General features: G+C 39.6%; 2 protein-coding genes across 3 annotated transcripts in view; one reads left to right on the top strand and one right to left on the bottom strand.

The window, feature by feature from the left end:
• Positions 1 to 23,573, top strand: part of LOC121944766 (solute carrier family 28 member 3-like) — a 100,987-nt gene that overhangs the window by 40,940 nt on the left and 36,474 nt on the right. The window lies entirely within an intron of this gene.
• The window catches only part of ntrk2a (neurotrophic tyrosine kinase, receptor, type 2a), a 108,835-nt gene that overhangs the window by 69,374 nt on the left and 15,888 nt on the right, over positions 1 to 23,573 (bottom strand). For both annotated transcript variants that reach the window (XM_088076674.1, XM_088076675.1), the window contains exons 6-12: positions 16,851 to 16,984; positions 15,500 to 15,632; positions 15,205 to 15,276; positions 14,876 to 15,103; positions 13,082 to 13,108; positions 11,144 to 11,181; positions 10,748 to 10,847 (exon numbers count right to left, since the gene is read on the bottom strand). In XM_088076674.1, coding sequence (XP_087932800.1) covers positions 10,748 to 10,847; positions 11,144 to 11,181; positions 13,082 to 13,108; positions 14,876 to 15,103; positions 15,205 to 15,276; positions 15,500 to 15,632; positions 16,851 to 16,984 — 732 coding nt within the window. The remainder of the gene's footprint in view (positions 1 to 10,747; positions 10,848 to 11,143; positions 11,182 to 13,081; positions 13,109 to 14,875; positions 15,104 to 15,204; positions 15,277 to 15,499; positions 15,633 to 16,850; positions 16,985 to 23,573) is intronic.

The following is a 23,573-nucleotide window of genomic DNA, read 5'->3' as shown; positions in this document are numbered from 1 at the left end:
AACAGCAGAACAGTTTCTTTAACGAAACACTTTCCAACAAATTAATATGAGCCCTCATTTTGTGGCAAATTATGTCATGTTTATGTAGCAATTACATGGCACTCAAACCTTTTTTTCTAGTTTAGTCTAAGCTCAGCCATCTGAAAATAACATTAAGGCAATGATTTCCATTAATAAGTTAAAGCTGCCGCCATAAAACCTCACATCCCAGACTTTGGTATCTGAAATGTCCTTAATATGTAGATAAATATGTAGATGGTGCATGTGCCGTGTAAGCTTCATGACCCTATGGTTTTCTCGTATGACCATTAAAAGTCCATTTATGTTCTCTGATATGCATGGGGGTCATCGATGGAAAAATCAAACGAGGTCACACTGCACATTTCAAAGTGCTTCCTTTTTGAAGTGGAGAGTAATCAAATTTAAAAAGCCCTCGTATTTCAAAATGGAAACAAATTCTAACTACTAAGCCGCTCTGTAATTTTCATCTGTGCCCTGCACAAATTGTGCATACACAAAATGTCCTTTTCCCACACTGCACTCCCAGTTTCAACTATCTAATTTCTCACCACTCCATTTGTAAAGGTCAGGCTGACCAGTGCGAGACAGGAAGTGATGAACAGCTGCAAAATGGACTCCCTGATGGTAGGAGAGAGAGACAAACCAATGGTCACTATGTTCATGATCTCTGTGCACCACCACTTTCCCTTTTCACAATAAACCATAGATGCTTTTGATTGTTCCCTCTCTCTCACAAGCGGGTCTCAAAAAAATAAATGAAAATCAGTTTTAAAGGCTAGGAAAGGACTATTTCAGCTAGATTCCATTCATTCAGAAACCACTTTCTGCAGAAATGTGACATTTCAAAAACAGCTGCCAAGTTTTATTCCTTGAAGCAAAGACCTATGTCAGCGCAGTGAGCAGTGTTTAGCCTAAAACAGTAAGTAGAGAAGTGACTTTTTCACACTTCAAAAAAATGTCAATATTTTATGTTTTGTACATTTTTAAACCTATTTTCAGGGCCTGAAACATTTCTATAGTGCCAGTGAAACAGATTTTGCAAGTTTTGCACAATCGAGACACTTTGAAGAAACATAGATGGCAGAAAATTTAAAACTTTTTTTTTTAATATTGCTGCAGCATCAGATAAATATCCAACTATCCCCAAACACAGCAAGACAATGTGTCTGACATCAGTAAAGACACTAAGTTTGTAATGAACAAATTCTGAGTAACAAGGTCCCCAGGTCCTATAATATAATAATATTACCACTGATATTTTGTGTTTTTCTAACTAAAATTGTCAAAACAAAACCTAAAGACCATAAATCAATAAAAATAAAATAAAAGAAATCTATTTTAAAAAACCACATGTAAAGTGCAATGTGTAGCTACAAAAACAAAAGCTGCAGTCAGGCAAGCGCACAGACAAGGTCTTCAGGCAATGTTTCACTTTGGCAAAGAGCACTCCTCGTTTTCAGAGCACTTCAAACAATCACTGCCCTCAGGATCCGCCATAGGCATTTAGTCTTTCCTCCCCCCTGCTCTCAACACCAAAATCTGCGAACAAACAAAACTGCTCGTTGAAAAACATGATCCAGGACACAAAGTGAAATAATAAACACCACCACAGCCAGGGCCTTTTTTTGTCAATCCATCCACACCCAGAGATCACATGGGGCGAGTGCCTCATATTCCAGCATGTCGTGAGCTGGAGGCGTGACGCAGGGGCTCGAAAGGTCTAGTTTTCCTTGTTTTTGAATTTAAAAATTAAAGTTGTATTGATTGCTACAGTGACTATCATTGCATTTACTAGTATAAATCAACTATGGTTCATAACAACTTGGGTTTTTATTAGCCTCAGCTATTAACCTTATCGGTTATACTAATGTGTTAGTCAGGGCTGTGCTGAACATCTTTTTCACATTCAGAGCTTCTCTTGAGGTTTTTTAATGAAGCTTCGAATGTCATTTTTCATAATGTCATCACCCTAAAAGATAAAATGTCCTTGAACAAACTCCTCAATTTTAATAAAGCGACTCATTTGATTAAATGAATTGATCCTTCTTTTTGTAATCTTAAATGAATGTATGTAATTTATGGTACTTTGGGACCGCCTTGTAAATACAGGTGCCCGTCTCCCTTTGTGTGCCGAGAGCGAGAGAGCAAACTGTTTTTGACTGCAGGGACATTTCTGTTTTTAAAAAACATAACTCCAGCTGATATGGATTAAAACAGAATATTTTGTTCGATGAGTTCGAATAGTTCGAATGAGTTCATTTATCTTTTTTTGCATAAATTTTGAATTTTGGACTTTATAATGCTCTGGAGATTTTGAAAATGTTTGAAACACACAAGTTGGAGAAAACCCTAACCCTACGCAGTCACCACTGGAATCTAATTCTTTAAATATTAATAATACCAGGGTAGTCCAATATTTATCTGCAACTGTGCAGAAATCTGGAGTTTAAACAGAATAAACAGACATTCAAAAATAAAAAGCGCAGCATTAAAATGATGATATAGAATTTGAGTGTCGATGTTGTCAATTGAGCTTTAAACCATTTGGTACAGCTAGTTGTAGTAACCAAGTTAATTGCTGGAATCCGGGCAACCATTGCTAAAAGTAGGTGAAATGGGGCAACAAACATGGGCAATTGACATTCATAGAGCTACCAAAATAAAAACATAAAACCGTAGTTTCCTATAAGGATGCAGGTGGTACAATTCAGTTAAACACATCAAGTCTGTTCTCTTGTCCAGGTGCAGCTAAATTTATCATTCCACTTTATTTTTGAAGGGAAGGATTTTGCTAAATGAGTTGAAGCTTATTATTATGTCTTTGTTTTCAAGTACTCTGAAGAAAAACTGCTGTACAACATTTAAAGTTTTCTTTTGCACAAACTTTTAGCCCCATAATGACAGTGGATTAGATTTCATGACAGTTCAAGTATCTTTAGTTACAATGTAGAGCTTCAGTGACTCTGTGCTAACAGCTTCAGGCCGTTCACCTCAAATAACCCACCGACATTCAAACAAGTTGTTAGGGTTGCCAAGGAAACATCCCTGTAAAAATAGACAGTTTTACCCTGGCAGACATCATTCAAACTTCCTCACCAGCTGACCTTTAAAGGTGTCCTTCTTGATTATGATTGGCTGAAAGGACATGAGGGATGTTGTTGTCTGCTTTTGTAACACACACACACACACGCGCGCGCACACACACACACACACACACACACACACATACACACAAAATACAATAGGAATAAGTTGTTTGTTTGCCAGAACAGATATTTACAGCAAGGTAGTGTTAGAAATTTCCAATATGGGTGCCAAAATCAAATATCAAAAATACATTGACAACTATCACATGGCTTGCCATGAAATTTTGTGCAAACATCAATGATGCCACAACTATGAATACTACTGAGTTTGGTGATCAACTGTTTTTTCCTCAAGCACCACCTGCAGGTTCAATTATTCTTAAATATTACCTTTTGGTTTGAGGACGTATGAGTCATCAGAATGATGGGCTGAAGTTATGTGCGGGTCAGGGTTTTTTAAAACCCTGACCCGCCTGGCCCACTATTAAAGCTGGCACGCCACACCTGAGCCATACATATGTGCATTAATCAATGACTCAAACCCGAACCACAAACCCGCAAACCGGAGCTTAAAGTTTCTGGTAATTACCTACTTTTTGTTGGCTATATTGCATGCCATTTCTAGTAAATATCACAATATTAAGTGTGTGTTTTCTGCTTTAAGAAGTAGAAATGACAAACAGGCAATCACCCATCTTTTATGTGTTTCGATTTTAAGTCTATGATCTCAAGTGCACAGCTGATAACCTACGCAGTTTGTTTACATAAGCGCACAGCTAACAGGTACAGTGGTTTGTTTAAATGACATTACAGAAGTGCATATTTAACAGAATCACTGTGGACAGAGAGACTCTTGCTTGCTGTGAGAGCACGGCATGAGGCCAACATATTTGCAGAGGAATTATTTTGACCGCAAAGATATAAATATGTCAGACCTTCGTAGTCAAAAGCTGAGTAAAAAGCCTGTTGAGAAAGCTGCTTGTTTTGTGAGAGGGACAGAGAGGTGACAGGAAGAGAAGGTATGAACTGGACTATTGCACAATATTTCTGTAAAAAAAAAAAGGCTAGACCTATAAAACTCTCTCTGCACAAAAAGGTAATCAGATGTTTCAATGTCTAATTTTATCAATGCAAATCAGCCATACAAGAAGTTTGCCTGAATAAAATACATTCTGAAATAACCAATATTTTTATTTATGATCAGGAAATGATCCAAGAACGAGTGAAAGAATGTGGTAGTGATACTACAGTGGTGTCGACATGTTTTGGTCAGCTCACTAAAAGTATTCGTGTTAGATACTCAGCTGCGGTCTAAATACAGAATCATAGATTGCTTTTTTTTAACAGCCTCTTCACTTTGTGTCTCAACTCATTCAGTTTTTTGCTTCCTTTGCAAAAGTTTTGTGGGGGAGCTGCATTTGTCAAAAAAAAACTCAAGAGCTATAGGCAAAAGCTGCCTTTCTGCAGGGAGAGGAAGAAAAGGAGGAGGTGGAGGAGGAGGAGGAGGTGGGTACGCTGAGCATGCCCGGTAGTGCCTCGGGCCCAGAATGAAGCTCTGCTGACCTTGAGGGTGTCATATCGATCGATCAGCAGTGAGGAGCTCTGTGTGCATGTGAGAGAGAGGGAGAGATGGAAGCGTGTAGCTCCACCAAACAAGGAGAAAACTGAAACCTGCGCTGATGATGAATCATTGATAAGTGGACATGGGAGGACTTTCTACTTCCTTCTCTTCCTCTCCGTTTCTCTTTTCCTCTTTGCCGTACGCTCAATTTTTAACATCTGATTTCTGTCCTCTCTCCGTCTTATTTTCCTCCACTTCTTTGCTGACTTTCTGTCTGCTTTTCTCCCTCTCTTGTCAAATGTCAATTTTAGCATTCGCTCTATCTTCCTCTCTGTCTGTTTCTTACTTTCTCCTCTTCACATTTACTACTTCACTTTCAATCACTCCTTTTTTCCCCGTTTTGACATTTCTGTCATGTTCCTGCATCAGAACTCAGGTTTATGTTGATGGTTCCCACCCTGCAGGTGCTTCGAGGGCATGGGCACATATAGATGCAGCTCAAGTGTGTGTCCTTCCCTCTTTGTCTGCACTGTCTGATCTGCTTTCTCTTCTAGGAGTCTGCAGTCAGTTTTGGAGGGTCCTTATGTGTAATTTTGTGGAGACTGTCAGGCCTCCAACAGGCCTATTTAAGCCAGGCTGTTATAGTGCTTTCTGTTTCTCTCGGTTTTCATTTTTGCAGTCTTCAACATTCACACACAGCTTGAATTTCTTTATTCTTTATCTCTTTCTTTATCTCTCTTGATTTGATTTTAACATGTAAAAAAGAAAATAGAGAAATGATTATACAAACAAGCAGACAGACAAAAAAGTAATTTTTATAGACAGTGAAAAACATAAAGCAGAAGAAATGGCAAATATGCATAGGCCCACATACCCAAAATCAGAAATCTACAAATTTTCATTATTATTCACAGAAAAAAAGAGGAAGATAAACTAGGAAAAAATAAATATTAAGAAACCAAATAAATAAGCAGTTACCCCTGTAAACACTTGGTGATTGTCAAACCCCCACTTTATCCCCGTATCTTGTGAAAATCATGTTTTTAAACGCTATTTTAAACTGGTTTATGTTTGGCCCGTTTTTTCTCCACATTAAAACTATTTCTTAGCTTTACTCCACAGACTGATGTACAAAAACTTTTTTTCTGGTGGTATGAACACTCTGAGTTTTGAAATTTAATTTTCCCCTTCCTTTAGCAAAAAAAAAAAAAGTTGATTCAAATCTTAATTCCGAAAACTTCCTGAATAAATAAAACTAACATCTTTCACCCATTCATGCACTTCAGTGTAAATAACAGCTGCGAGCACTTCATCCTCACAAGATTACCCTCCTTGTGAGCCAATTTGTGGCAAAGGGTCTCATCCAGGATAAGTCTCCAGACTTTGTTAGTTTAAATTCAGCCTTAGTGTGCTACTTTGGGCCAAGAGTCAAGCGGTGTAGTTGCTTCCTCCTGCTGAATGGAAGGTTGTATTGATCAGATAGTTTTAGTTTGAAACGATACTGTCCCGCCCGCTATAAAGTATAAGAGAAGTTTCTGTTGGGAGTCTCTGGGATTGGCTGTGCTGTGAACATGTATTCAAGCAACATACCTATCCAGAAACGATTCACAAGGATTACTCCAGATAACACACACCTCACTGTTCTCTGTAAAGTTTTTTGTTCACAAGTACCAACAAATATTTCACAGCAGGATCTTGGCTTGTCTGTGATACGCAATAGTTTCTGGTTTTTGAAAATGTGTGATTTTTCAATACTGTCGGTACCACAAATGAAACTGACTCCTTTAACACTTGGTGGAGACCAAAACCAAGCTAAAAGGAGGGTGTGTGGACTTGCATACATCAGGTTTCCACAGACATGGCTCAAAATGAATGCTACTGTTAGTTGTTGTCTGTTGCATTTATATGTGGGCATCTGTTTGCTCATACGTTCTGTGACTTTATGTCAGTGTTGTGTTCACGGTTTGTTGCACTGCTCGCAAGGAGCCAAAAAAAAAATCAAATAATTCAGGTTTAGAGGAGCTGTATGCAACATTCAGATTATATCAATGAGTCTAAAATGGGATTGTCAGCACACAGCTCTCCACATGGAGGCGGCTGATCCGGCAGAAAATCCAACAGTGCAATTTGCAACAGTGATAGACCTAACAGAAGCCCTTTTTACACAGAGATCACGCAATGCGGCCACTACAAAGTTCCACCATCTTTGCTTTTTTATACAAAACCAAAACAATGCCGGCATCATGCCGCCCCAGTGAGGCGTGACGTTCAACACAACAGCTCAGCCTTACATACACATCAGCAATGACATTAACATCTTCATAACAATCATTTACTCTCCCTGTTATATGGCAGTTGATTATGTCCTCTGCTTGCAGGGTAAGGAGCTCCAGCACCTCATTGTCTTTCCAATGCGTGAACATTTTCGGCTTGTGTTCTTATTTGAATTAGCTACTAAGTGCTTCTAGCTGCCTTTAAATCTCCTGGTGGTGGGTCACATACACAACGCGTCATCAAATTATTACACCTGTGCCGTCCATGGTCCCGTCACGGTCGGATTATAGCTACCAAAACAAAGAACAGACTTGGATAACAACACTCACAGCGGTAGCAGGACCTCATCCCTTCTCAGGATGCCATTATGCCACGATATCTCTACATAGCAAATAGTTGTTTGCTGCTTCATTAATAATGTCCTTAATGTTGCATACAGCTCTTTAAGATGTCTAAAAGCAACGACAAACAAGACTCCCAGTATTCCAGCCATGTTATGTCTGCAGTCACTCTAACTATACTGTCAGTATGCACATAGTTAATCTCACATTCTGCCACCACAAAAACACACGCAACCATATACAGTATATAAAATATCCATCCTTTGAGTGTCAAGAGCTTGTGAGAAGCAACCTGTACCAAATGTTGCCCATGTGTTATTGATGAGAGGAGCAGAATAATGCAGTCAATATAAATAATGTAAACCAGCCACAGCTTTTTACTCATCTGCCAGAAAGAGACGAGCAGCGATTCCTCCCGAGTCTCATGCACACCTGTTCAATATGGTACAAGGCCTGACACGCTCTCTTCACACTTTATGATCACAAGTTCATCATCATCATCATCATCACTGCCTGTGCTCGTGTGGGGGTGTGCATGCATGTGCATCTTGGAGCACCTGTTTATGATTTGGAAAGCTGCATTGCCATGACGGAGTGCTGTTTGTTTTTTATTAGCACTGGTAGTTTGCTGCCATCTGTGGTAAGAGTTCTGTTTTGAGGTGAACTTTGGTCAGCGGTCCGGTACAGGGAACATGCGGAGGTTTCAATCAAACAGCGGTTATGTGGGCTCAACTGTTGTGTTGCTGTGGATTACTCATAGATCTCCAATTGAGCGTCTGATTTTGCTGTCCATACCGACACCGCTCTGTCTCTCTTTATCTCCACACACTCAGTGTCAACATGCTGCAGGGCACATACATCTGGATGCATGTGGAGCATAAAGAGGGGACCGCATGGGGAGAGGAAGTCAACAGTGGAAAGAGAGAAGGATGAGGACTCAAGGGGAGCAATCAGAAGGGCAAAACTGTAATGTGACCCAACGTCCTACACACGAACGGAGGCGCGCACACATGCAACAATGCTTAGATGCACAGGAAAACACACATACACGCATATATAAATACATAGGGGGTGCTAAGAGGCATTAGAGACACCATTTCGTTTAGAACAACCTTATTCACCTCTCCTGAATAAAGAAGAAACTGCACACAAGAGCATAAATATAAACACACACAGACCGGTATAGTATACTAACTGCTCCATCCGTCTTGCATCCTTCCTCTCTGGGGGGGCATAAATCAATCACTGCCAAAATACTGCGCTTCAACAGTGCAACCCAGAGTCACACAGGTACAGACACATACACTGGGTAACACACATACATTACAGCTGTTTGCATTCACTTTTTGGTTTGGTAATTTGAATGTCAAATGCAGACCTTCGCTGCATCGAATGCTAATGGTTCATGCGCCGCCAAAAAGTTATTTATTCCAAAAACAACTGTATCTGTAAACAGCACCAAATGACTTCCTCAGAATGTAGAATTCTTGGGTTGCTTATCATAAATGCATTGTGCTTTTTTAACCAAACTGAACTAAACTAAAGTAAACTGAACGAAGGGCTCAGAAAACAGTTCCTACACCAAGCTTATGTGTTTTGGGATTTTCACAAAGCTAAATCTACTCAACTTGAACTACTTTTGCGACAAAAAAACGAGCCAGAGAAAATAAAATATGAGCGTCCATCTGCTTACAGTTTCTTAGCTGCAAATTAAACACGTCCACATTTTAGACAACAACATTGCCATTGTTATGTATGTCGAAAAGTAAAGACTAACAGTGTTGTTTTTCAGCGGTTAGTTCACAAAGAATGAGAAAATATCAGACAAGCGTTAAGAAAAACCAAAACAAATCAGTTCTAGTAAGTCAGTCAGATAAATAAAAGCAAATAGATTAGTTACACTTGTAGCCATTGCTGATGTCACACAACTGTCTCAAAATTATTTTTGAAAACTGTGTGGCAAACAAACATAAATAGACAATGTGTTTGTGAGGGGGCTTCAACAATGGCTACCACAGTGGTTTAACATCAACATGACAAAGAGACAACAGGAGCTCAGTTTAGTCGACATGCATGTTATTCACCAGTAGCACCAAGACCCGGTCTCTTTAAAACAGCAGCTGTTTCCACCTGAACCAGATGAATTCATGGACACATGGTGGTCTGCATATCAGATGAGATCTAGCGTGCAACCATGAACAAGAATTTTAGAGTCTCAAGCCCATAAAATTATTCTCATAACCGTGACACCATACATGTAGCTATTTCATCTTTGACTTAAGCTCCAGATTTTCACTTTTTGAGCAGAAATAACCATCGCACCATTGTACCATTGTACAAGTGTGACCAGAGGCCAGATGCATAAAAGTCTGTGTAGTTTCATGACTAAAACTGTGTGAAAAAATGAAATTGATCGTGTAAACCCAATATTTCTGTCCAATTTAAGACCCACATACAGCTGATTTGCTTTTACAAATCTCAGTCATTGTGGGGCTGGGTGCACATCAACAAGCCTTATGTTCACTCCCAGAGTTTGCCACAAATAGATTAAAAATGCCCTTAAACATTTGTTTGCATATCAGTAGTTGTGCCCGATCCACAACTCATTAGACCTGTCAATGAGAAATGCAGTAAAGCCAGTTTCACCAGCTGTGTCGCATCGGCGAGGTGACAGAGCTGCTGTCATTACGCACTGCTGTAGCTATTTGCAGTGTCCGTACCAATAATTCATCGGGTTTCTACAAACTTTTATCGTAGTAAAATCTCAATTATCATTATCAGTAACTAGGAGAAGGATGACCAGTGACTGATAGTGCTTAAATTGAAACTTACTTCACAATTTGGGATAACATTAAATGACGAGTAACAGGGAGATGATGGCTTTAATTTTAATAAAAATAGTGATGAAATTCATCAATCATAAATAGTTTAAAATTAATGTTATGAATGCGAAGTTAAAATTTTGTAGATTGCTATATGGGCTTCAAAAATAATTCAATCAGTGAGCATTCCTTTCTTTATAAATACCTATTTATGTGTAGGGGAAAAGGTGTGTGCATTGTTATTGTCCGACATATCATTTAAACATCTGGCCCCTAGTCTCCCACATTTAAGACCTGGAGCTGGATTTATAGGCTACGGACTCCAAGGCTCAGGCATAGTTGATGTAGACCTCCTCAAAAATATAACTCCACATGCTACTTAAGATTAACTAGTTAGAGTCAGTTGTCTTCTGCTAACCTCAGTAAAAGACAAGTCCATTTGGAACTGATATCAGATTCGACTTAGTTTTTGATTTTGTTGTTTTGGGGAAAAACTCTTGGCATGTGTTTCTTGATGCATCCATGAAGCCATCCATGTTACTTTAAAAGCCCAAATCTTTGATCTAGACATCAACAAACAACATTAATTCTGTATTGTTTTTCCTCCGCCACAAGATGGAAATTGCCAGTACAGAGTCTTACCTTTGATGCCAAACTTGGAGTTTCCTCCAAATTTGAGAATAACCAACATTAGAAGGAAACCGGTGAAGGCGACAGCAGCGATCCCCACCACCACATACACCTGCACAATAAGAAAACAGAGTCACAAAACTACTATACTGAAGACACATACACACACACAAACACACACACCAGAAGGTATAAACCACAGGCAGACTTTCTTTTGCTGTATCCTTGTATCATTGTGGTTTCTTTCAATTACTTATAACAAATAGATAGAATAGAAAAATGGATCCACTTCAGGTGTTTCTAGACAGGTAACACAAATACAAAGAAAATAACAGGCACAAACCATCAAGAAGTGACTGAAGCAATTGGCAAAGGAACAGAGACAGACAACAGTAATACGTGACTTACAGCGACTCTGTCTTCAGGAGGGTCTGCCGAGGGGCCCTCTGTTGGAGACAAAAAGAAAGGAATAAATAGAGAAGAGACACTCAAGAGGTGATTGGTGGCAGAGTGAAGGACAGTGCTGTATGTAATACTATCATAAACTTTTTTAGAACATGATTTATTGGCCATCTGCTTTCATTAACACGGAAACGCTTGTTCAGTAGGTGAATATTGTTGGTTAGTATTTTGCACTTTGTGAATTGTCCTCTGATCTGCACAGCAGTTGGTCTGTTGTGTCTTCCTGTTGCTGTTATCGGCCTATTTGAGGCAGGGCTAATGTTAGCCTTTCTGCAGCTCTATTAGCATTCACTCTCCTGCAGCTTTCTCTTGTAATGTTAAAAGTAAAGCAAGTTTGATACAGCAGTTTGAAACTTGAAAAAGTTGAGCATCTAACCCATAAACTGCATAAATAATGGATGAAGCCTCTGGTTTGTGGACTGCAGTTTTGAAGCCTTGAGTTCTGCATTTGGCCGTTGCTATAGTAGTGTTTTGGAGCCAGAAGTGACCAAATTTGAACAAGAGGTTGCAGCTGTGGAGGAGCAAGGGGTGGATATGACTCACAAACTGTGAGGATGCCTCACAGACCGCCTGTCACTCAAGCAGCCCAACCCTTAATAAGCACATCTTTGGGCCGAAATAAAATGTAAACGTGTGATACATTAAAAAAAAATCACCCCTATGCAGTTGTAATGAATGTTGAAATAAGCTATAGAGACCAGCCTGTAAATATGTATATTTGCTGTAAAGTTCAGCATTTGAAAATGGGGGTGTGCGGGGATTTACTTTGTTTCGGAGCCATCCTCAAGTGGCCGTTCAATTAACTGCAGTTTTTGGCACCTTCGCGTTACCTTCATTTTTCATTTTTGGACTATCTCTAGACTGCAATACAAAAATAATTCTGTTTTTTATGTTCATATTTTCTACATCAACAGCTGATGAGGATGCTGACCTTTGGCCCCGGATATACATGCAGCTTCAGCCTCACTGTTATAGCACAATATGTGTGTTCTCATTTTAAAACCAGTCAACTGGAAACATTAAATCATCAGCTCAAAACAGTGTCTTCAACCAACTTAAGGAGCTATTGTTCATTTAATTAGTAAGCTCAGCACATAAATTGTGATTTCTGTCGACAAAATTGATAATCGCTGGCTACAAATGACAAGCCTGCTTTTGTCTACAAAAGTTAAGAGAATTTTTAGATGCTAAATGTGCCACAGTTGTTATTATAAACTGCATTTGTGCTGAGTGGGAAAGGCAAGCTTGAAAGACTTTGCAACAATAACTAGCAGGTCTGGCCTTAGCAATGTTTGTGAATGTGAGTGAGCAGATAAGAGGCGTGACGGTACCTGTGGTTAGATCTGCAGGAGGGCGGGGGTGTTAGAGAAACAGCAAGAGAGAAAAAGAGATAACAGAGACAAATTAGGTCCCACATATTAACATACTTCAGCTGTAAATTATATGACATGCATTTCACAAATAATGTTGCCAGTCATGCCTGCTCTCTGAGCTTGTTGAAATAAACATTACACAAACACAATACACAAACCAACATACAACATATATTTAACATGCACAACATCAAAAAAAAAAAAAAAATACAGCATCAGGGCCACAGTGTGGGAAAAGACAAAACAACAACTCTAATCCCTAGCTGCAAGGATGTGTAGGTATGTAACGCACCCTCAGCAACTTCAGAGGAAAAAGAGAAAGAGAAAGATTTCTAAAATGTAATTTGTGTTAATTGATGGGGATGAAAGTGATGAGATGTTAAACAGAAGAAACACAGATCTAAAAACACTGACTATGAACACTGAACATGATTCTTAACTGGATGTGTTAGATATACACTTTTAGATTTGACAAAAAACATTTGTAGTAATGATTATTAATTTCACTCACCATAATAGTAAGGCTCCTTCTCCGTTCCTGCGCATTAGGACAAACAGATTACATTTGGTTAAATATCCACTTTGATCAAATATTTCTTGGCTCACTGGATTAAAGCTGGTGTAGGCAATTTTTTTTCTTTTTTCTTTTTTGCATCACTGCCCAAAAAAACAAGCAAAGCAAAAGTAAGTAACTGTTTTAGGTTTTAGCAAATCTAGGCCATGACTGGAGACTTTGGCCAATCAAAGGCTTCTTTCAGAGAGAGCAGCCGTCATTCATGTCATGAATTGTTTCTTGCCTCAAATGTTTTCAGAAACATAATTTAATGCACTGTTTAGCTTTAAAATGAGAACATTTGTTGCCATGTTAAAAACAGTCCCATCAAAACGAAGCACCGCCCAGCAGCTGGAGCAAACATTATAATTTTGCAGCTGACAGTATTTTTACCTTTTTACCCCTCAGTAGGTATCCTGCACACAACCATCTTTTTACATCCTCGCAAAATACTTCATGCCCATGTACAGCTGTCATGTCATCTGTGTCCTCACTATAATTTAATATGCAAAAATCTGCCACATTCTGTGTTCAGTCAAATAATAATAATAACGCCTCTTTCTTCACATTTGGTGACTACTGATAACTGCTGGTAGAAAACTGTATCTTGCCAATATGGCATCCCTGTACTGGCAAAAAAAGCAGTCTGCTGTCATAGTCAAGCTGTGAGACAGCATCAATGAGACGATGGTGCTTCAAAAATCTTCAGACAATCGTAAATGTGTGACTCTGTAGCAAGTTTACGATAAAGACTGAAAAACAAAGAGAGAAACTGAAAACAACAATCTCGATCATTTAACTGTAACTGCAGTGATGTTTTTCCCCTGCGATTTCTTCATCAGTTATAAGCAAAAAAAGAGTATGTATCCAGGCAAGGGCTCGGCAGTAAATGAATAATATATCGATATGGTGATATGAGATCAGATATCGTCAGATATCGTCTTAGATTTTGGATATCCTAATACCATTAAATGTTGTTCTTTCCTGGTTTTAAAGGCTGAATGATGCACGTTTCTGAATTTAACAGACTGTTCTGGCTTTTCTGGTATTTGTCTTGACCCACTAAGTCATTTTATCCATATTACTGCTGATTATTCATAAAAAATATGATTGTGCATATTTTGTGAAAGCATCATTAGTAAACTTTACAATGTCACTGTAATATCATTGAGGTATTTGGTTAATATATATATATATATATATATATATATATATATATATATATATATATATATATATATATATATATATATATATATATATATATTAGATTTTTTTTCCATATAGTCCTGCCTAACACTTGCAATTTACATCATTATACAAGTTTAGTAAAGTAAAACAAAACATTATGACAAAGTGTATTTAGTTTCAAATAATTGATTAAACAATTAATTATTTTATTAAACAATTTAAGAAAATGTAAAAGAATTCCTACCACAATATACTAAATTTATTTTTCAACAGTCCAACAACCAAGAATATTGACTTTTAATATTTATATCAAATAAGCAGAAAAACAAGACATGAAGCAGCACATTGCTGCATTTCAGCAGCCAAAATGAGATGTTCGCCTGAAAATTTACAAAAATCTTTAGCTGTTATTTAACATATAATTACACGTATTAATTCACCAGAAACATAGTTTCTGATTAATTTTCTATTATAGACCACTTATCAATTTAACACTCTTTGATGAAATTAATAGTTAGTTTAAAAAAAACCAAAACAACTTTGTTTAGTGTTACTTCTCACCGTCCCAGGGTTTTCGCATGAAGTGAGCCTCCACCTCCTTTTGGTCTGTCCCATATTGGTTTTTAGCCATGAGTGTGTAGCGGCCGTTGTTGAGGTGTGTGGGGCTGTCCAGCTGCAGGCAGCCGTGGTACTCTCTCTCTGTGATGTCATGGATTATGGTCATGATGTAGATCCCCTCCGTCACCGCTTCACCATCCAGATACCACTGTAGCTGCGGCTCTGGGTTTCCTGGAAAGGTTACGAAGACAATACAAAAGATTCTGTGATTTTCATTGGTTTTGGTATTTTTTTTTAATCACATAAGGGCATGATGTAGATGTCTGTGGTACCTGCCACACTGAAGGGGATGCACCAGTGATGGTCAGGGATTGCATCACTCAGCTTAGTGATTTTGGGAGGAACTGAGTGTAGCAGAGAGAACAGAAAGTATCAGAGCAACATTGTGAGATCTAAACAGAAAAGACACAAAGTAAGATAAGACCGAAGAGCAATTCAGGTGTAAAACTACTGAAGCATGCACAAAATAACAGTTGTCTTCTGCAGCATTTAATTCTCTGCACTGATGAACACTTTGACACAATAATCTAGGCTGAATTAGGGCCACCTGCCAGAGGGCAAACGTACAAAGTATGTCTAGCAGCAGTGATGACTCTTTCTCTCCAACAATGTTCTCAGCCGTGCAGCTGATCTTGCTGTTGTGGTCCAATGACGACAGGTTGAACAGTCGCAGCACTGAAATCTGGCCTGATGTCAAGATCTGCATGAGTAAACACATCCATATAACATCATTAACATTTGGCTATTTTCTATAATGCACCTGTTGAATAATTTAGTAACAAATCATGGCAGCACTGGATTCAGCTGATAAGCGAAATCATTACATTCATGGCACTTTATGCAAAAGGCAATATAATAGTTAATAAGTTAGTGACATGATCTGTTGTTCAGGTCTAAATTATAGAAACACTGAATATCTCTGGGATGTGGACAAAACAAGAAAATTAAAAAAAAAAAATTAGTTGCAGCCCTAGTATACATTTTTAATATGGTCGTAATAACTTAATTACAAATTAAAAAATTCAAACATCCTGCAGGAATCATTCACTTTAGGATAATTTTTACTACTTTGATTACAAGATAAAAAAGTTTTCACAAAATTTTCTATGTGTACTAACAACATATACCTGACCTCCAAGCTTTTAGGACTGCAGATGTAATAATTAATTTTCTTGTTTTTTGCCTGAAGAGTATACATTTAACAGCATGTAACAATTAATCATTAAAATGTTTTTTCTCTGGCAATCTAACAATCTGTTTGTATTAAATTAGTCAAATCAGGCAAATTTTAATCTAACTTCTGAAATGTCGCAAAAAATTGTTTGGAGTGAAAAAACTGACTCTGACTCTAATCTGCCAGTAAAAACAGTTGAGGAAGTAAAGGTTGCAAACCAAAGACAAAACAGGTTTCTTGGCTTCCTAACCCATCCATGAGACAGAAACTAAGACAGGTCTTGAGGATTTTTTCTCAAATGGGCAAGATTTAATTGTTCTTTTTTGTAAGCTAGTATGTGTCATGTTTTTCTGTCAAAAAAATGGACCATTAAATGCAAGAATTTAACGCATGGCAAGACACTTATGGCAGGACCAGCTGATTGGTCATAGGAGTAAAATGTTAATTCTGCAAAGACATTTCCATATGCCTATACTTTTATATACTTTTATAGCATAAGGCAAAAACCACCTCAAGCAAGCACTGAAGCTTCTTCTGCGCAACTGACAAGTTTCAAATTTTGCAGTTTCCATGAAGGTTTTCTTATATGACACTTCAAAATGCACATAAAAAAATTGTTTACAAAAACAAATTAATTGTTTGACTAATTGTTTCAGCCCAAAAACCATGAATACTTGAGTAATGTGAAATGACATGCGCAATCCAAACATAAGAGGTTGTGTTTGCGTGTGTGTGTGACCTGACCTCATAGTTGGAGACCAACGCCATGTTCCATATCAGCTCAGGTGAGGGTACGCCAGAGGTTGTACAGGACAGGTCCACGTGCTTCCCCTCCATTAATGTCACTTTGGATGGGCTTAACGTTGCCATGGGAACCTCTACATACAACCAGGGAGTGGGGCGGAGGGGAAGCAGGGGAGGAGGAGGGTGTAGAAGTGGAGAGGAGGGGGGAGAAAAGGGAGGAAGCAAACTTAGGATTCAAGGCCAACTCTTGTCTTTTCAGTTGAAACACAAGGCACGTAACAACCTCGACAATAAGAGTGGAAGAGCAGGCAAACACACACCCACTACCACAGGGTGAAAAGAAAGACACAAAGAAAAGACCTCGAATTCAATCTCCTTCTCTCTCTCTCTCTCTCTCTCTCTCCCTCCCTCTCTCCCTCTCTCTCTCTCTTTCATTTAAGCACACTCACCCCAATCAAACAGTCAGACAAAGAGACAGAGTTCAAACACAGTGATGGTTACACTGATTACTAGTGCATGTCTTCAGCAGTCCAAGTACTAAATTGATTGGACACAGTCTGAAGCCTCAGTCAAAGCTAAGACACTGGTGAGTGTGTGTGTGTGTGTGTGTGTGTGTGTGTGTGTGTGTGTGTGTGTGTGTGTGTGTGTGTGTGTGTGTGTGTGTGTGTGTGCACGTGTGTGTGTGTGTGTTATAGTGCTGACCAGGAGGTGACCTGAGTATGACCAATCAGACTCAATCAGAGTCTTGCCACCCTTATCCCCTGTCCAATAACATCGCTGATGAAGAAAGAAGAGAACAAAAAGATGAGAAGAGGAAAAAGACAAGACGAGGAGACAAGACGACAACCTGAAGAAGAACAAAAAAAACGAAGATGAGAAGAAAACCAAAAGAAGAGGACGAAAAGAAAACAAGCCGAGACAAGACGAGAAGCAAGCTTGCTTTTCATTACGCCTCCTCGTGTCCTCTCTCCGCCTGTGACCCGTAAGTCGTTGTCCCTCCACTGTCCTAGAGGATCTTCAAATTCCTTAAATGCACCTTAAAGAGGGTGAGACGTTTTCTCATATGGAGTCCGAACAATTTCCAGAGAATCAGATCAGGTCAGATTTACGTTAGGGATGGCACCTGAGCGGGCACGAGGCAGGATATGATGCAAATTACATCATGGTCACATAGTTGGGTCATAATTTGAGTCCGTTGGCGAGTCCTAGAATTTGTCTGACGCTTTCGGCTTCGGCCCTTACCGACTTAAGTTCCCAGTTTTGTCATCTCTCCAGTCAGACATTTTCATAGCTGTTTTTGTGAAAATGACCCCCTTCTTCACCTGGGGGAGTTTGTTGTCTTCAGCTCAATCGGACATTGCACGAACTTTTAACAAAGGAGCTGGCAGGATAAAGCCTGTGATGTCAGCTCCAGTGATTCAGACATTTGCGTTCTCACATGCAGTTCCTCTGGGTAAAGTCTGGATAATTCCAGGTTTGCAGTCCACTTATTTATGGCGAGGGAGCACAGTATCCTACGCAAAGTTTTTTATGAAGTGGCATGACGTATTAATGCCGCGCCTTCAAATGTGGCACTACAACTAATGTCTCTTAAATAAATACTTTGCCTCCGTTCAGCCAGGTCTGTGTCACCGTAGTATGGATGTAGATGAACGGTGTTAAGGTGCCCACTGTGCTGCCAGCTCCCTGAGCTTACCGTCCATCCGGCAGCCAAATTCGCCAAAGGGCATGCAGATTTTTGCTAACGACATGGGCGGGGAGTTCTTACAGCAGGCAGCACACGGGGAGGCCAAACTCCATTCATCTGCACACCTCCCATACCGTGGTGACACAGACCTGGTTGAAAATCGTCAAAGTTTCCCTTAAAAACTGATGCTACAGAACCATGGAATTTCTCATTTGGCAGCTTATGCTTTTTCTTCTTCTTTGCATCTCTCTCTCACAATGCGAGTCTTGGAGGAGCTAAGAAGCGAGGAAGGCATGCGGGTGAGGGAAACACGGTGGCACGTTGGTATAATGAGAAGCACTCTGAGAGAGGTGAAGAGGAGGAAGGAGAGAGAAGCAAACTAAGGAAAAAGATGAGAGGGGATACGAGATGAGAACTAAGAGAAGAACAGACGAGAAAAAAAGTGAGGACAAGAACAAAAAGTAAAGAAGGAGAGAACAAAATGAAGAGAATAAAAGGGGAAGTGGAAACAAGACGAGAAGAAATGGGTGTCGACAGCTACTGCAGATAAAACTGGACAGATTCCTTATCGAACCCTCTCCTCTCCCGTTCTTCCCCCTCCTTCTCTTCAACCTCTTCTGTCCGTCGGCAGAATGCTTATCACCAGGGCAACCCACTTATCACTACGGCAACCCACTCAATCACTGTGAGACACACTAAAAACCAGTCATTTCAGTGGTGGCAGGCCAGCTGCCATATCAAACCACATATCTTAACAGGCTCTTGGTAAATCAGCTTTCTACTGACACTACAGCCATCTGCAGGTCACACGCACGCACACACACACGCGCGCGCGCGCACACACACACACACACACACACAAAGTGAGACCCCACAGTGCCTAGAAATCAGAATAAAACTTATAGAAACCTATTTGGTTCTGATGTGAGTGCAGTTGTCACGACGTGCCAGTACGTGCAGGATTATTTCCATGTTCAGTTATTAACGGGCGCAGCTTTGCTAGTCAAACCACCCATGACATCCTGTGTGATTGTAATCCTTTAGCACCTCGGATGTGTTCAGAATCAACAAGTGGAATTGAAGAGGAATTTACCGTAATTAGCACGTGCGGACCAGCCTGTGTCTATGTCAACACATGAGTCATTACGTGGAAAGATTTTACAATTATGCATGTGCTTGAGCATTTGGCATGCAACACAGCCCACCTGCAACCACTTGCTAACATATGTAAAATACTGGCAGTCAAGTGTCTGCAACTAGCAAGCCAAGCAATTCACTATATATATATATATATATATATATATATATATATATATATATATATGCATTTTATTTATTTATTTTTTTAGTGCGTTTGGTTAAATGCATTTACATTTTGTCAATTCAAAGCTTCCCTCGCGCTCAGCTGTCTTCGTCTCTGGATGGAGATGAAGACAGCTTTGTTCAGTAGCTACTATTATTAGAAAGTGAACCTTGAGTTTGGAATTGTTCTTGCCAGACTAAAAGTAAAGAATGAACTTTTGTGCTGAGAAATTTTGAAGATTTTTGTTTCGTTCTCTTTGGTCGTGCCTACGGCAGTAATTGCAGCTATGTTCTGTTTCAGGGTCGGAAACAGTTTGTTGCTTCAAATGCAAGGGAGGTGAAGAGAAAGTTTGTTGGATTAGCCATGTGTACCCTCTCTGGCAGATCGTCCATGGATAAGAATTAGATACAGCATTAGAGGCAGGGCCCCGTGCTCTCCTGTAACAGTTGTTCAGTGGAGTATCAAGCCAAAATAATATAACTTACACTTGTAAAATGACCAGGATATTCAACAACATTGGGCTTGCAGTGCAAGAGAACTCAAGACTTACACTGGCCAAGTGACTATCTTCCACTAGCCAGAGCGGCGACTTCCAGTTTTGTCCTCTGCTAACGGGCCTGAGACGAACCACTGCTGGGTGATGGAAACTGTGTCACTAACTGAGCGCCACTTGTAATTGTTTCCTTGAATGTCGCCACAAACACCTACTTTGTAATACTTAACACACTGGTTTTCATCAGTGGGCCATACACCCAGTCACTGCTGTGTTTTCTCATTTGGTGAAAGATAGTCTTAACAGTTAACAGATATATATATATTTTTTCTAAATCTTCAAGGTTATTACTTTAAGTCTGAGCCAACACAAACAATGGCTAAAATTTCATCAGCTACTGAGTGCACATGTCAACATATTCTCTGCATTTTTATGTACTTGCTCTCTTCATGCACCTCCGCATAACCAGCAGAAATACAGATGGATGACAAATTAAAGGAAATCCCATATAAACTGTCTAAGTGAAGCACCAGCCTCCAGAACAGCTTCAGTGCTTTTTGAATTACTGTGGATTATTCAAATCTCTACACTCTGCTGGAGGAATTAACACCATCAAGTGACTTGTTGTGGCCAGTATGAGAGCATCTGTATTTATTAATGTTTGTCAGCAAATTTATTTTTCACCAATTTGTCACCAACTTAAAGTAAACATAGTTACAGTGACAACATGGATTACAACATCACTCCAGATTTGCACTGACAGGCAAAACCTGGACTTTTTTTTCCAGGTCCCATGCTGATCTGTCCATCATGCTAAGATGGAGATGTTTCAGCTGGGAAACAACTCATGAAACTAAGAACCATCTCACTCACATTTTCATTCATTCAAGCAGTCAAAGTTGGCAGGCTTATCTGCCTCCTGGTGGTTTTTGGGAGGCACGGAAATGTCTGTAAGTGACACACTGAGCCAGTCTATGACGTGTTCTTGTTTTACACAAATCACATTGCCAGGAAAAATTATTGGAAATAGGTGCTTTTTTGGTCTTGCGTGTAAATTATTTCCTAAAACTGGATCCCAGCTTCTGTAATTTAGTCATTCAAGATAATTTTACCAAATACCTAGACCTGATTACTTGTGATTTTTATTAAGAAAATGGGAAATGAATGTACGGGTGTTTTTTTATTTGTAATATATTGTGGGACTTTGATGCACAAGCCGCAGCTTATTTGCATTTTCTCTGATTTTTACTCTTACTTTATATTGCAAAGATGTAATTCCTGAGATGTCAATGTCACCAAAGGACCTTTATTCTATAAACAATCACTTTTACAGGCATATAATTGGGCAAGATTGTAACAATGAGCACTTCATCCTGTCAAACAGAAGAATAAATGTGTGAAGAATACATCACATTAGCACTGTGGACTTGAGTCCTTGACACTCCTTGAATTCAGATTACCTTCATTCACCAGGAGCATGGGCTGTGAATTACAAGCGCAGCATCGGGGATATGCCCCGGTGATGTGGAGCTGAATAGCTGCTCACAGCTCATATTTAAAAGCAAAACATCCGCTCTGGATTAAAACCTTTGCACAATACACCACAGCATACTTCAGCATCATTGTTGGAGGTGTCATTGTTGTCAGCTCTTGTTATGGCCCACAATCGGCACGTCCACATCGGTGTTTAGAGAGTTCGCATTTAGTATGTAAGGCTCCAGCCTTTCCACCACAAAGATGTGGTGATTTGTGATGAGAGGCAGAAGCAGGAAAGAGAGAGCGAGAGATACACAACAAGAGAGGGAAATGTGCTGAAAAGTGACAACACAAAGTCCGTCCCTGAGTTTGCCTTAGTATATTTCTGTTGTTGTTTGTGCACACTGAAGACTGTCAGTGCATAATGAGAGGGATTCACAAAGTGATTACTGCTCAAAGAAGGCAGAGAAACAGGAAGGAGACTGGGAGACACGGCTGGACGAGCAACTTTGAAACCCAGAATTTGTTATAGATTATTAACTTTCTTCCTAAAAACTGTTGTCAGTCGAGTTGATTGGTTGACTGACTTTGACATAAGATCATTTGTAGGTTTTAATTTTCCTCAAATCCATCAATATCTTTCTTGTGCGTCGCTCTTTTATACATATATATTGTATTTATTTATTCATGTGTTTATGACAAAGTTAGGGAAACATCACTAAAGGTAAAACTTTGGTCTTCTGCATTAAAGGCAGGCATCACCTCACCTCATCCATCACCTCGACCTCCACACCGGTACAGTGCTCTCCTCCTCTACAAAAAGGACACTCTGCTCCCTGCATTTGCATTGGACGTAAATCGTGAGGCGAGGAGCCATCTAACGTCGACATAATTCCTCATGATACTGAGCTGGTTCAGCTATGCATCATTCTTGTCACATGAAGGACCACCAATAAATTTAAAAATAAGAAAACGGCACTGAATGCCATCTTTACACGACTTTTCCTCCGTATTTTAAATTCTTAGCGTTTCCTTTCCCATGACGGTGATTTAGTGAATTGTTTTGTGCTCTTCTGTTTTTGAAGCTGTTGTCCATGTCAAACCCTCTTGAATCCCTCTGTTGTCCAACTGTTGAAATGAAAGCAGCATGGCCTAAAAAGGGCTGCAGAGAGGCCAAACGTAGCACTAAACATCATGTTCATTACCTTTAAAAGACCTAATAAAACATCAGCGCTGCCAGACGTGATCCTCTGTTTCTGTCAATCTGTACGTCACTGATTTTCTCTGTGCTTTCCAACTTCTGTGTTGTTTTTTAAGTTTAGTTTTGCAACTTTAGTTTTTGTTTGTTAAAAGTCCTTGTTACCTAACAAGTAAGTGAGTGGTCTCCCTATAGGAAATTCGTACATGTGAATAGCGTTTTCTGCCCACAGACACTAGAGCCATCTGGCCTTTTTGGTCGGCCTGTGCTGCCATTTACTGCTCGAGTCTGTGCCCACATGCTGCATTTTTGTCTCACATATACCATTGTAAGAGCACACCACACAAAAACAAAGGAGCAGAGAGATACAGAGTTTGACACACAGACAGATATGTAAGTATGTAGAGTAGTGACGCTATACTGCAGGAATACCGAGCTGGCTTTGCCCGGGGGCCACTTTTGCTAAACGACAGAAAGCCAGGGGCCGGTTAGTAAACAAACATTTGAGGACATTAAGGGCTTAGGCCAAACTCCCTTACAGGGGTCTGAGGATCCTTTTGTGGCAC

The sequence above is a fragment of the Plectropomus leopardus genome, chromosome 4 (genome assembly GCF_026936395.1).
Source record: "Plectropomus leopardus strain MGB_pleo_1.0 chromosome 4, ASM2693639v1, whole genome shotgun sequence".
Lineage (NCBI taxonomy): Eukaryota > Metazoa > Chordata > Actinopteri > Perciformes > Serranidae > Plectropomus > Plectropomus leopardus.
The sequence above is the reverse complement of the archived record's forward strand: the minus strand, read 5'-3'. Positions and strand labels throughout refer to the sequence as shown.